At 42.4% G+C, this 15068-nt stretch overlaps 1 protein-coding gene across 1 annotated transcript in view; it reads left to right on the top strand.

The window, feature by feature from the left end:
- IPMK (inositol polyphosphate multikinase) overlaps positions 1-15068 on the top strand; it is a 42979-nt gene that overhangs the window by 5203 nt on the left and 22708 nt on the right. Inside the window, exons 2-4 of the mRNA XM_018558748.1 lie at positions 10245-10330; positions 11802-11898; positions 12464-12636. Of these exons, the coding sequence (XP_018414250.1) occupies positions 10245-10330; positions 11802-11898; positions 12464-12636 (356 nt within the window). The remainder of the gene's footprint in view (positions 1-10244; positions 10331-11801; positions 11899-12463; positions 12637-15068) is intronic.

Here is a 15068-nt window from a genome sequence, read left to right as displayed (position 1 = left end):
TTTTTTTTTTTTTTTTTTTTTTAAATGTATTTATTTTTTTTGAGCTTCATGCGTCTAACAGGCTCCTGAGCGCTCATGTATATGAACAGGCCCAATCTATTAGCATGAGCTTTTGGTTGTTGAGCATTTTGGAACTTTGAGCTTCAAGCTATAAAAAAAATCAAGTGTGAGTTTCAAACTTTTTTTTTTTGTTTGTTCATATTGTTTCCTTTGCGGGCTGTTTAAGAGTTGTGAGCTGCTGGCTGCTTAATAAGAGCTGTGAGCGGGGTTATTCATTCACTGCATGACCATTTGTTTAAACTTTGCACTGTGAATCATTCTGTGACTCGGGCACTATGAAGATCACTGCTATGGTGCTGAAAGAACACATCAGAATGAAACTTTCTGGTGTTTTTTTTGTGTGTTGCAGTGAGAAGTGTGCTAAATACATCATTGTGCAAGAAGAATGCAGCGCAATCGTTTTGTAGAAAGTCTTGTGTTGTGCTGGGGTTTAGAGCTGACAAAGTGCTGACATACGGGATATTAAGAAAACTTCCTTCCATGTGTGTTCTGCACAATAGTCCGTGTGAATGTGTACCAGTTTTTCGGTTAGTGTCGTCATCTGTGCAAGCTGCATAGACTGGCTACATGTACAAATGTGAGAACAACTCTGTATTGTTCATCGCAACCAGTCATTGTGTCTCCATTTCAGGATGAGCAACACAGGCCGTTCTTCATGCGGGACATAGACATTTCAAGATACTGTGTGAGCTGCTAACCCTGCACTACATAAGGTCTATGGCTTAGAAGAATAATAGGGCTACGACTTCTTTACATTTATGGCGATCACATAGATCAATCTTTGTGTAGTTCCAGAAAAATATCTTTTTATGGGAAAATTTACTTTGATTGTGTCTTGTATTGATATTTTGATTGCTGCTAATGTAACTATCTTGTAACTCAGATGGGACAGTATGCTGAGACAATCAGCCTCTACCATCTGAACAGGTGTTGACAAAAAATATGCTGACAGTAAAGGTGCCCATACACTGCACGATTATTGTACAAGAATCGCGGGAAATCCCGCGATCGTACGATAATCGCAAAGTGTATGGAAGGCGTGCGACCGTTTCTACTGTAGGGTCGCACGTCTTCCGTCGAACCAGCAGGCTGGAAAACCAGCCGGGAATCGTATGATTCTCGGCGAGTTAGTGGCCTGCTTGTTCGACAACTGCTGAACGGGCCGGTGTGCGCACACTGACTGTTTGCAGTCATCGGAAGCCCGCCCCTAAGGGGGGCGGGCTTGCGATGATGGCAAGTACGATCTGCCTGTCCTAGATGGGCAGATCGTATACTTTTTTAAAAATTGCTTTACAACCCTTGCAAGACAAGTCTTGCAAGGGTTGTAAAGTGTATGGCCACCTTTTTTAAGGTGAGGGGCGGGCTTCCGATGACTGCAAATGGGCAGTGTGCGCGTGCGCACACCGGCCCGTTCGGCAGTTGTCGAACAAGCAGGCCACTAACTCGCCGAGAATCGTACGATTCCCAGCGGGTTTTCCAGCCTGCTTGTTCGATGGAAGACGTGCGACTGTACACTAGAAACGGTTGCACGCCTTCCATACACTGCGATTATCATACGATCGTGGGATTTCCCCGCGATTCTCGTACGATCGTACAGTGTATGGGCACCTTTTAGAGAGCAGAGAGATGACTTGGTCTGCTGCTACTCCTCTTTTGCCCAGATTGTGAGTACAGGGGTGACCAAATGGTATTGCTTGCTGCAGTAAAGAAAAGCTAGGTCACTAACTGGTCTCAGACAGAATTGTATGAAATTGGCTTTAAACCTGTGTATTGTGGTAGTGTGGTAAAGTAGATAGTAATGCTCCTGCAGTACAGCACACCACAGTCCATGTGTTGTGGGTTACTAGCCCATGAAAATTGAAACTTCAAGAATATTTGTTTATAGCAGTTCTATATTCCTTTTCAAGTATAATTCAACTTTTCTTTTTTTGCATATATCTACTGCTTGCTAGCAGTAGACATCTGCAAAAACATAAAATCGTTACCAAAAGGTGTTTTACTTGTCCCCTGTCTCTGCCACTTGCTCCCGTCCGAAGATCTGAAGATTCTCGAGTAGTCAAGCAGTATCATGGGATGGACACATGCGCAGTAGAGATCTTGGGTCGGGAGAAGAGAAAAAACCGTGTAAGTCAATGCAGGCAGCCCGTAGCGTGCATGCAGACAGACATCGTTGGGACACAGAAGACACAGCAGTCTGCGCCGGATCAGAGACCGGCACCAGCACTGGAGAGATTCCTGAAAAATACTGGAAAGAAGATGGTTGGAATCAAGAGGCATCATTTAAGTGAAGTCCTTACACCATCTTATTGGGTGGGGGGGAGGGAGAAAAATGTTTGTGACTTTTAAGGAGAACTATGGGGTTAGGGCTTTTCCCCATAGTTCTCCTTAGGGTAACGGGAGGACACAAACTAGCGCCCTCCTGCCACCCTAAGCTCCGAATACCGAAGCGGATCCCGACAATTCTGTCTGGATCAGCCCAGCTGCGTGAGTGACAGCTGGCTCTGCCTATCTAGAGGCAGAGCCAGCTGTACCCTCCCCCGTCCATTCCGCCAGTCAGCGCTGGAGGATAGGAACAGGGAGGGGAGAATCCAGCCCCTCCCTGTCATGGCAGAGAGCTGTGACGGGATCGAGACGTGAGCTCACTTCACGATCTACTGAGCAGTGGAAGGTGTTCTAATCCAGCATGTGGAAGAGCAGATTTGATGGATTTAGAAGAGAATGATGATGGTTGGGTGTGTGTGTGTGTTACATACACGCACACACGCTGTATCGCTACAAGGCTTCATGCATACACAACGCAAGAGCAAAATTGTATATTGCGTATAAGCATGCATTGTACTCCCAAGAATGCATAATTTTTAAACAAACAAAGCAAAGCATAATTTGTAAAATAAACAAATTCCGAGTCCATACGCATCTCGGTTCCATTTTTTTTGTTGCACATCTTTATACAGCACAAATATATGGCTCCATACGCAGCTATTTTGGGAAAATACGCTGCACACATCTATGCACAGCGTATTGTATGGCAGTGTGAATGAGGCCTCATCCTGGTAAGTTTATTGTGTCTGGAGTTGGGCTACGTTACAAGTGCTACACTATCCAAGGCACAAAAAATGTTTTGATTTAAGTTTCACTACAGAAGAGTTTGTTTGTACTGTTTATAATAATATTTAGCAATTTCTCCTTTTCTGTTTACATAATTACAAATACATTGCATCATTAGGATTTGCAGACTACAATATGATGTTTTTATGGTTTTTCTTTCCTGGTGTTCTTCACATTTACAAACCCTTTTAAAGCAATTTGCAGTGAATTTCTGTTATGCTCCTGTTTTGCTCTGTTAAAGTGAAATTAAAGTCAAAAATCCCCTCCACCCCAATGTTAATGAAAGCACTTACCTTTAAACGATGTTTCTTAATCCGATCTTCTTTCCTGTCCTTTTCATCTGTCTCCGATCCGGCGCTGACTCCTGAGCTTGCTGGCACTTCCTGTCCCACGGTGTCTGCATGTGGGTGCACGCATCCGTAGACTTTCCTTGTGTCTCTCCTCGTCTCCTGGCCGAAAATCTGAACTGCGCATGCGCCCGCCCCAAGATGCTTTGCGGCCGCCTGAGAATTTTCACATTTTCGGACGGGAGCGCGCGTGGAAGACACGAAAGTATTAACCCTTTTCAAAGCGTTTTTAAAACACTTTTTGCATATCTCTACTCTACTACTTGATCGCAGTAGATATATGCAAAAAAACCGGAGGGTTTAATAACCCTTTAAATATACCATTGGATAGGTTTGTTCTGTAAGTACTAATACATAACTGTTGATCCTGCCAGAACTCTAGTGAGCTTATAACCATGCAGCGATCAGACACCATAAAACTGATTTTCTAACGGAGTTCTTCTGTAAAGAATACAGCAGTGATTCACTTCTGTTATTCAGTCATGTGCAGATGAAATAAATCAACAGGAACTTGCTTGTCACATGATTAGATAATCGTAGTAAATATTCACTCTGTGAGTCTGGCAGGTAAGTTCAACAGCCCTGCGCATATTAACTCTGTGAACTACAGAACACCTATGTTAGAGGGGAGGAGGTGATAAAGATATAGTACAGTGAGTAAATCTTTTCTACCTCAAGAAAGTGCTTGTTTTTATCTGCAAAATAAAAAAAAAAAAAGTTATACTCGCCTGATCCTCTGAGCCAGCTGGCTGTTGGAACACTCCCTCCATCCTCTCTCCCCCTCTGCTCCAGTAGTTCTATGTCCCTCGGCATCCTCACATCTATTACACATTGTGTTGGAGTTGACCTTAGACCGCTGCAATGGAGGCGGTGAGAGGCTGGGAGGACCAGTCTAAGAGCCAGCACCTAGGTGAAATTTAGCAATTAACCCTTGCAGCATGAGGGTAGCCCCACTGCAAGGCTTAAGAACAGTGTTTTTTTTTTTTTATTGTAGTTTTTCTTTTTAAGGAAGTTTTCTTAGATGTTTAAAAAAAAAGACTCTACAATCGACTTTAGATCTGCCAACAACTATGTAATTGAAGGTCCTCTGACTGGATATGCACAGAATGGATAGTTTAGGTAGGTCCTCATATTATGTAATTATGGCAAATCTAAAGCGGATTCTACAGTTGGATTCTAACATGTTTGGTGAGCTTTTAAATGTTTTCTCACTTCCTGTCCTGTTTCAGGAGACAGGAAGTGAGGGAAAGTGAGCCCTGGACAGCAGTAAAAACCTGACAGTGGTTGTGGTTCTTCACCCACTGTAGCCAAAATAAAGAAAAATAGTGAACGTACACTCTCTCGTTTTCTACAAATTAATGTTTTGACAGATCAAATCTTAACAAAACAAAAAAACAATCTTGGCAGTGTACAGCTACCCTGCAATAACTGTTCTGCACTCTGATGCAGTGTGTGTATATATATATGTGTGTGTGTTCTACTTGTGGTGTGAATGCAGTCTAAGTGGGATATACATCAGGTCACACTTCAGTAACCATCGGCTGGACAAGGGAATCCTGCATTTGATTATGGAGGTATTTTTATTAACATTTACAATCATATGTGGTTCACATTTCACCATCCGCAGAGCCTAAAGCAAACCTTCGGTCCTACAAAGCACCTTGCCTTCCTGCTCTCCCACCCATCTGTTAAGTAAAAAGGCTGCTTTATTTTTCTTGGATCTCACCCCGCCCCTTGCCGCCATTCTTGCCTCGGCAACAATGGCATGTTCCTGCTCCCGCAGTCTCTTGGGATTGTTTAGGAGGCTGCAGGGGAAGAGACACACAGGGGCCAGTGGGCAGACCCAATGTGCATTATTGGGGAGTCTGAACCGAGAAAAAGCAGCTAGCTCCCTATGACTGAGAACGACCAATATGGCCAATAAGGTGGCAGCAGATTGTAGCAGCACGACGATGGATTCACTGGGCAGGTGAATATGTGAATTTAGGACAGCCCTACCTAACGGGTAAGAGAGCTTAAAAAAATAAGAGGGGGCTGAAGTTCCTCTTTATCTAGTTACACTGAAATTCTGTTGTTGACATACAATTTCTGCCTGCGAAGCAGTAAAGCTTATCACCATAGACATTACAATCTAACCAGCCCACAGCAACTGATAGAATCATTCTGTAAAAATATTATGTCTGTAACCATAGAGCTCAGCTGACTTCTTCTTTCCTGTAGTGCAACTGTTACGCTTCATGTTTTTATGTGAGTTTAATAGCCCAGTTTGTAAAATGATTTATCTGTTTGTTCATTATTGTGTTTTTTGTTTGCCTTTCAGAAGAATAGTGTTCTGAGTTCTTACATCTCCTACTACTGGGCAGGGTTGCTTTTCACTTTGTGGCTCAACTGGTTTTTTGAAACAGACAAGTTTGCCTTTTGAAACAGTCAGATTTCTCTTTTCTGCATTGGCTTCATTGTCCACTCCTAAAACTTTGCTTCCATTTAAAGTAGCCATCACTGCAAAGCTTGCTCCTGTGATGGACTACACTCTCAATACAAATTTGTAAACTAACCATGAGATTGTAGTCCATCACAGGAGTGAGCTTGGGAGTGGTGGCTACTTTACAACACACAGAGACCATGAGGCATGAATTCAGAGATGATTTGAGAATCTACAGCCGAGTGATACACAAATAAGATACATTCTTGTTAATAGTTAGGGTACTTCAAGATTTAACGCCTGAGTTTAGTGTAACTTTAAGATTCCTCTTGGGACTATTAACAAAAGGTAAATTTGCAGTTGTGCGATGTTGCCCTAGTTGGCTTAATGGCCAGTCGCAAAACAGTAAAGGCTAGAGGTGCACCGAAATGAAAATTTCAAAACCGAAATAAAAAGTCAGGCCGAAACTGAAAATATTTTTTATTCTAACTTTTTTTTTTCTTATATTCTTTTTTATAAACTTTAATTTTTTTTTTTTTTTTTTACTTTTTAGCAGCTTTGGGGAAATATTAGGGGTCTAAATAGACCCCCGATATTTCCCTTTTTAAAATCGAAAAGAGGTTGAGAACAGAGTCCTCAATCTCTTTTTCTGCAGCCCCAGTTATAAATGAACAGGAAGTGTTCCTGTTCATTCATAACATGAGAACACAGTATGTTTACTATAACCACTCATGAATGAACAGGAGGTGATGTAGATCACTTCCCATTCATTCATAATTGAGGATATAGTAAACATTCCATGTCATCAATTATTTACGAACTCTCAGCGATCACTGACTGTTTGTACCTGCCTCTCCTTCCTGACAGGCTGTCACAGTAGGCTGAGAGAGCGGAGCTCAGCCTGCTGTGACAGCGCTGGCTGTCTCCGCCCACACTGCTCTCCTCTGATCTGTGACAGGAGGCTGAGCAGTGTTGGAGGAGACGCCGACCGCTTACAGTGCTCACCTCCCGCAGAGCTCGGCCGCTTGTGACAGTTTCTCTTCTCCTCGCTGGGACACAGAGCAGCGCCCAGTGGGGAGGAGAGAGAGAACGGATGCATCGATGTATCGGCCAGAAAATTGCACTTTTGGCATTATGCCAAAGTGCTATTTCCGTCCGCTGTTGCAGTGCATCCCTAGTAAAGGCTAGATTGACATCAGAGTTGCATACAGTAACATTAATTGACCACGTTTTGCCTTAAGCTGCCCATACACTGATTTTTTTTTTTGGGCTGAACGAAAAATAGACCAGATTTCTCCATGTGTGTCAATCGAGGAATCCCACTGTTTACGTTGTATTCTGACAGGAGCCGACGGCCTCTGTCAGAATACCCGACCAGAGCGGGCAGCTCATTGGCTGCTAGCTCTGATCGATGGAAGATTTTTCAACCGGCTCCTTCGATCAGCTGATCAAGGAATGCTGATCGAAAAGGGTGCTGACAGTGGCAAAAACTGCTAATATTGGCTGGTTCCTCAAAAACCGCCCGAAAATCGAACAGTGTATGGGCACGTTTTTAGGGGGATTTAATTCAGTTGGTTTAAATCGGCAGCTCTGCACACCTAATTGTGGCATAGGGTGCACTGCAGTGGTTGGTGTCAGTGGGCCCCATTGAAAGCCAGGTGTTTTTTCTTTGTATGTGCATTTTGCTATGTTTGAAAAGTGTGTGTGGGGGGAGCACAATTTCTCTGCTGTAAAAAAGCCTCAAGAAGAGCATAAGTGTTAATTGTTCAGTGTAAATGGAAGATAAGCGGCACCAAGCGACTTGTTGGAAGATCTCCTGGACTATAAAAGGGCAACTTCATGTTGCTGGGCAAGTAGCAGATCCCAAATTTGCAATTCTCAGTTTTACCTGCTCTTCATTGCAAAGGAGAGCTTTTACCTATTTATAGCTGGGTTTTGACACTAAAGGTGGCCATACACCTTACCATTGCACAACTTTTTTTGTCCAGACATCTCACCCTCGTTTTAATCTTCGTTCAACTAGCCCATCAGTCACTAACTGACTGATTCGATTCAAAGAACAGATTTTCGTTTGAGCATGTGCAGTTTTCATCTTCAGGTTTTTGTTTGTACAACAACGCCACTAGACCAAACTTTTCTAGCCCGCTTGAAAGACGAAAATCTGCCAGTTGTGCACTTCCCATCAACTGGCAGATTTTCGGACGAAAACATGATCGCAGACAAAAATCTCCAGATAATTGTAAGGTGTACGGGCACTTTTATTGTGGACCTTGTCTCTTCAGAAAAGGTAGCCAAGGCCCATGAAAAACACTAGTAGACTTGGATCTTTTTGTATGCTTTCATCTCACTTTGGCCAGCTGTATGTACTGTATCTTTTGCATTAAGCCTTGCAGTGGGGTTACCCTCTCACTAGAAGGGTTAAGTGCTCATTTGTCTCTAGGTGCTAAAATAAAGATATACTCACCCAAACTTCCTCGCCGGCGCTGTCATGGCGCTGCCTCCATCCTGCCCCCCCCAGCAGAATGGAATGTTTCTCGGCATCCTAACGCCTATGCAAAGTGTTTAGACTTAAAGGAGAATTTTGAGGCGAGTGATTTTTCACTCGGCCTCATAATCTGAGCCCACCTGTGACAAAAACTGTCACAGGTCGGCTCAGTAGATCGGGAAGTGAGTGAACATAACGGTGCTCGCTCACTTCTCGATCTGAGGTCACTCACGGCTCCCTGCAGGGATCCTCCCCTGTCCGATCCTCCAGCGCTGACTGGCGGAACAGATGGGGGAGGGGGCGGGTACAGCTGGCTCTGCCTCTAGATAGGCAGAGCCAGCTGTCACTTATGCAGCTGGGTGGATCCAGACAGAATTGTCGGGATCCGTTCCGGCTGTGGCGTCTCAGTATACCACGAGCTGTAGCTCGCGGTATACTGAGCTTTGGGTGACGGGAGGACGCTAGTTTGTGTCCTCCTGTTACCTTAGGAGAACTATGGGGAAAAGCCCTAACCCCATAGTTCTCCTTTTAATGATTTAATGGATTTTAAATCGCTGCAGAGGAGGGGGAGAGATAATCCAGAAGTCGGCTTTGGGCGAGTAATTCTTCTTCCTCCTATTATTTATTTGTATTATTATTGATTATATGATATACATTTGTATTTATTTTTTAACCTAGACACAAACGAGCAGTTAACCCTTGCAGTGTGGGGGTAGCTCACCTGCAAGGGTTAATAATAATAACAATAATAATAATTAAAAAATCCTCGTTCTGCTTTACCTGTTTGTTTTTGTTTTGTTTGTTTGTTTTCCAAAAAAAAAACCGTTATACTCATGGGAAGCTCTTCTTCTTAGACCCATCTTTCCAATGAGTTTCCCTTCCACTGCAGGGATCTAATCATAGAAATGTATGTCAAGATATAGCCTGCATCTGTATCTTGTTTGCTAAGCGAGTGTTTAGCAAGCAGAATATTGTAATGGTGCATGTTTTTTTATTTGTCATTCACTATGGAAAGCGTAGCTGTATGGAGTGCTGTCGAAATCTGGGCCATCTGTAGGAATTGACAATGAGCTGAGCTAACCTACTGTTTACAGCAAAGGACATATAAAAAACCATGCATTATAAAGGCTTATGCAGTTTTACTTTCTGCCTTCTCCCTGATCCAAGTCCATCAGTTTACTGATCCTTGTTCTTGTCTGACTGTCAGTGGCAGTTTGCGATACCATACCAAGTAGATGTATTCAGGCATAGTTTTAGATGCAGTGCAATTGTAAATGCCATTTTCCTTTGTGGAATCTGTCACTGGAATGAGAACTGTAATCATGTGGTCAGTATTAAAATGCCAGACTGTCAACCATACATTGAAAGCAGGCACCTTGATCTGCATTGTATACTTTTATCACTTTGCACATTGTCTTGGGATACCTTTAAACCCAAGTGCTGACTAGTTCATGAGCTCAAGAGTTGTCTCCTTGCTGTTGGCCCTTTTTATAATGAGTAGCCTCACAAGACAATAATGGCTATGGAAGGGTAAGGCCAGAAGCTAGTCTAGATTGTCCTGGTAGGGCACCTCGGGATTCCCTTAAAAGTGCTCCTATTGTGCAAAATTTAACTCCCTCATTTGGTCATAATGTAATGGGAGGCCTCGGTGAGCCATAACAGGTCAAGATTTGCTTTGAAGTATCCTAGTTTTTGTGCTCCCGGGCTGTGCAGATGAAAAATGGAGGTAAACTTTCTGAATTCTGGAGGACCATTGTCTGCTTTAATATTGGGTAACTTTAATGTTGCTACAACTTACTGTATATTTTATATTTTCTTTTAGGTATATTGCAACATCCTGATGGGACTGTCCTAAAGCAACTGCAGCCTCCACCACGTGGACCAAGAGAACTGGACTTCTACAATATGGTAATTTCATACCTTGCCTAAATGGCTTTATGAGGGTGCAATTAAAGCTAGGTTACACAACTTTGAACTACCTTTTTAAGTAATTTGGTTTGTAGTGCTCTATTGATGAAAACTGTAGTTTACAGGCTGATTAACTTCTAATTTTTACATTTTTTGCTTTTAAAAATCCTTCTTGCTTCCTTCCTTTTTTCCTTCTCTTCTTCTTTTTTTTTTTTTTTCTTTAAGCTAGGTTCCCTTACAGTCTACAAGCCATGTGACCACAAGCATTTTCTTTTTATATTGGCTTCAAGTGCAAAATAGAAAAATAGATGATTATATGTATTATGCAGTTTAACACGATCATTAACAGATGTTTTTAGTGACAAAAAAATATAGCCTAACTTCAGTTAACACTAGGCTTTTAAAGCAAAAGTTTTTTTTTTTTTTTTTCAATTTTCCACCTTTTTTTTTTTTTTTTTTTTTTTTTATACCATATAAAGAAAAGTTTACCATTGTCAGAACTCCTTTTGAAAGTTTTAAACAGTTTGTCCCAACACCTGTAATTTTTTACTGGACAGCTTGGCCTATTAAAGAAAGTGGGGATAATGATCTACAGACAGGATCAGTGGGTAATAAAAACTGTTGCAGGGGACCAAAAAAAAAAAGGGGGTAACTAAACCCTACACGTGTCATCTGCAAATTCCTTTGCCAGATCTGACATCTCCCCAGCTTCTTCCGTGTTTGGTCTTAAGCCATCTTGATTGACCGAGCTGGGATGAAGTAACTCCCACGAATGTGCTTGGGAGTTAATCCCCCCCCCCAGCATGAAGGAGTGCCGAGAATGTACACTGAGCTGCGTATAAATCGGGGGGTGGTGTATGCAGCATGTGCAATGCCATAAAATTCAAGCATAGGTTGCAAGCCTGCCTTGTCTCTGAAAAGAACAATGCTAGTTATGCACGAAAATCCGTTTTGGCAGGTTCATCCTTACCCTGAGATGAGGGATGTCTGCGGTGGTTGTGGAGTCCCCATAGACTTGGTCATGTACCCTTAGTACAAAATTAAGGTTTTTGTGTACCCTTAGTACACAACAGAGAATATCCACATGAATACTTTTATGTGCATAATGTGTTTATGCTAACCAGACTGTAGGATTAATGGCTTTGTGCCCAACTTGGAGGTCAATTTTGTTCCTCTGCTCTTCAGAGCTTTTATCAGGTCCTGTGATTTTTCATTTTGTCTTTGAACTGTGACAGCTGGCAAGATGTGGTTAAACTTGAACCAGTAAAATAACTTTTTCTCCATTGAAAGCTCATTAAGCACAAAGTTGACTTCAGAGCTACTGTGTGTCTGATTTTTGATGTTCCCAGGAAAAAAGTATCATCAGTCCTTTTAACATTTCACAGATGCTGACTGTAAAAAGCATCACAGCCAGAAATGATAAACTAACCAATGACATTTCCTCCCCCCCCCATCCCCTTGTTTTCTGCAGGTTTTCTCAAGTGACTGCACAGACCCTAAGCTACGTGATCTAAGGACTTTTTTGCCAAAATATTTTGGCACATGGTCTCCTCCAGGATCTGCAGATGGTATGTGGATGTATTTCTAGTATTGTGTGTGTTTTTAATAATTTCATCTGTACCCAGAAACTGCTGTTTCTAGAATGCAGAAGCCTGCACCTTTTTATCATTGACTCTGGGAATGTGTACTTTTGTATTTTTAATGGCAAGGATGGATCCCATACATAATGCAACTAAATCTGCGTAACTTGAGTTGTAAGGCTGTGAAGACAGGCAAAAGTTCTGTTTTGGTATTTTGGCTGTGCGCCATTATCTGTTTTTTTTGATGTATTAAGACTACTAAATGACAATACACAGAAAGCTGGAGGGTAAATAAGGCTAAATCATTTGACGGCTTTCCCAAGTTTTCTGGGTCACAGATGTTTTTCATGTCAGGTGGCATGGTAGATGAGATAGCATCTTGTGCAATCATAGTTTTTTGCTAAGAGTCACACATTTGGTTAAATTTTGGGTGCATGGATCAGGTGTCTGGTTTTTAGAGGCAAGTATGTCTGTTTAAACCAGAAATATATTTAACTATATGAACTATATTTTGATTTTACAAGTAAATGTCAATCATTAAAAACCTTTGCAGATCTTTATTTAAAACTGGAAGATGTAACTAGAAAGTTTAATAAACCATGCATCATGGATGTGAAGATTGGCCAAAAGAGCTATGACCCATATGCATCGGCAGAGAAGGTACAGCAGCAAATTAGCAAGTATCCTTTGATGGAAGAGATTGGTTTCCTGGTTCTAGGCATGAGGGTAAGTGAAATCTTCTATGGACAATTGAGTATGTTGCTGTGTTTTTTTGTTCTCTACCTTCTCTAAAGCAAAACCTCTGCTATTTTTTTAGTTTTGGTCAAGCAGGAATGGGTTAGAATTACAGCAGGATATTATTGCTGTTTTAGACCAGTGCTTCTTAAAGTGTGGGTCGTGACCCCATATGGGGTCCCACAAGTGAACAGGGGGTCGCGATCTGAGTCCCCAGCCAGGACCACCATCAGGGGGGTTGTGTGAGGGGCCCAGGCGGCCGGGGAGGCCTGGGCTCCAAGCAAGATTTTTTTTTTTTTTTTGTTTTTTTTCCGTTTAAGGTGCAGTGTAGTGAAGTTTTTAAGGTCGCATACCCCCCACCTCTGTGCACTTGGTACCTTCCTGAGCACGTGCATGCAGGAAGGTTTTTTTTTTTTACATTGACGGAGCTTCCTTTAACCCAGCAGAAGTGGAGCACAGCTGCTGGAGGTAAAGATAAGGAGGGAGAGGGGGCTTAGTAGTAGGTGGTAATAACACACTGACCGTCCGGCGGGGGGGGAAGAGGAGGAGAGAGACACCGACTGACGCTAGGGGAGGGGGGGGCACCGACGTTGAGGGAAAGAGGGGGAGAGACACCGATGCTGGGGTCCCCTAAAAATTTCCTCGGCCAAAAAGGGGTCACGAGTGGAGAAAGTTTAAGAAGGCCTGTTTTAGGCCATGCACTTCTCAGTATAGCCAGCCATCTGGACTGATGGAAAAAAAATAAATACTGTGGTTTCAGAGGTTGACTAACTTTAACTGCTTCAGCACTTCACAAATCTTCACAACTACTTCTAGTAAAGGAAAATTGGTGGGACGTAGGGATTTTTGGCAGAAGAGACATTGCAAAAAAACCCGAAAAAAAAACCCCTTCAGTGTTCAGAGCATGCTCCATACGGTGTACACAGTCAGCCCATGCACAACATCCTCTTAAGATGCTGTGCATGGGTTGGGTGCAAGGGAAGATGCAAGTCAGGAGTTACATCATTAGTGGCCAAAAAGGACTTCCAGGAACCTGCTAGTGTTGGCAGTGGAGATCCGACAGCTTTGTGGAAGGGAACACTTGTAAGGTAAGTGTGCCCTAATCAAGTATACTGAGCATACTTGCACATTAGGGAAAAAATAGAACATTTAGAAAGCGGTTTACATCTGCTTTTAAAAAAACCAAACTACCTGAAGGTTTAAAAAAAATTAAATTTTCATTTAATCCTGTATCTTCTAAAAATAGAACCGTACCTTCTGTAATAAAAGATTGAGGGTTTGTGTGTCCATACAGCTTTAACTGTATGTACTTTATTGAGCATGCTTGAACCCCTTAGTGAGCATGTTCCAATTCCCTGTCTAGTTCCCTCCTTATTCACGCCTCTCTCTCCAATGTTTGCAGAAGCGCACCTTCTTCCTCTCAGCACTGTGGGATTCTTTTACACTTACAGGTTTATCCTTTAATGGATCATGCCACACTTATTCTGCTTGGCTCCCCACCTCTCATTGTAATGCTATATTCTTCTACAGTATGTCCTCTTCTCTCTGCTTTTGTTGTCATCCTGTGACCTCACTGGACTACAAAAACTCTGAAGTGACTTTAGGCCTAGAAAGAGAAGATTGCAGACCATTCCCCTCTCACATGAAAGATGGAATGCACACACATGAAGTCTGAGCAAACACTGTACAGCACACATGGTCACATATAGCCCAGAGCATGCTATGAAAACGCATACTTTATAAGTGGTTCTGTTTTGTTTTTTTTTGTAATAGGGTGGCAACTACGTTTGGTGGGATTTCTATTTCTGCTGCTAGATGGCACTGGTGTTTTTCTTGCATGTAATGCTCTGATTTCCCTGTTATGTCTGTGGTGCCTTGGTTGGGGCACAAGCACAGTGTGCTCAGTAATATACAGGAGATTAGGTTAATCCCCTGACTAGCCTACAGCATTATTTCCTCTAGTGTTTGAGCCATAATGGGGAAAAAAAAAAAAAGTTTTGAACCTGGCAAAAATTAGTCCTCTCCAAATACTGTATAGAGGCTGTCAGCAGAGGTCACGCAATGTTTTAACATACAAAGGGTTACAGGAAGATGGTATCATGTCATGTGTAACATTATGGCTGTACTGCTTGATCCATCTTTGATGCATTGGAGCTAAGATGACCATCATAATGGAGCTTATATGTTGCAGTCTAGATGGGTGCTAAGGTATCTGTGAATGAACCAACATCATCCAGGTTTGTAATGTCACTTATGCACCATATCAATCAAATGTGTGAATTTGGTGTAGCCATAATGTTGTGCCCCCCCCTCAAAAAAACAAAATCCCCAGTAACTTGTTTTCTGAAGCCTGACAAACTAATGACACCTATTCCTAACCCCCCCCCCCCCCCACCCCACTACATCTCTTCTTGTCATACACA

This window comes from Nanorana parkeri, unplaced genomic scaffold (assembly GCF_000935625.1).
Source record: "Nanorana parkeri isolate BGI_ZX_2015 unplaced genomic scaffold, ASM93562v1 scaffold356, whole genome shotgun sequence".
Taxonomy (NCBI): Eukaryota; Metazoa; Chordata; class Amphibia; order Anura; family Dicroglossidae; genus Nanorana; species Nanorana parkeri.
This window is presented reverse-complemented; position numbering and strand designations above follow the sequence as displayed.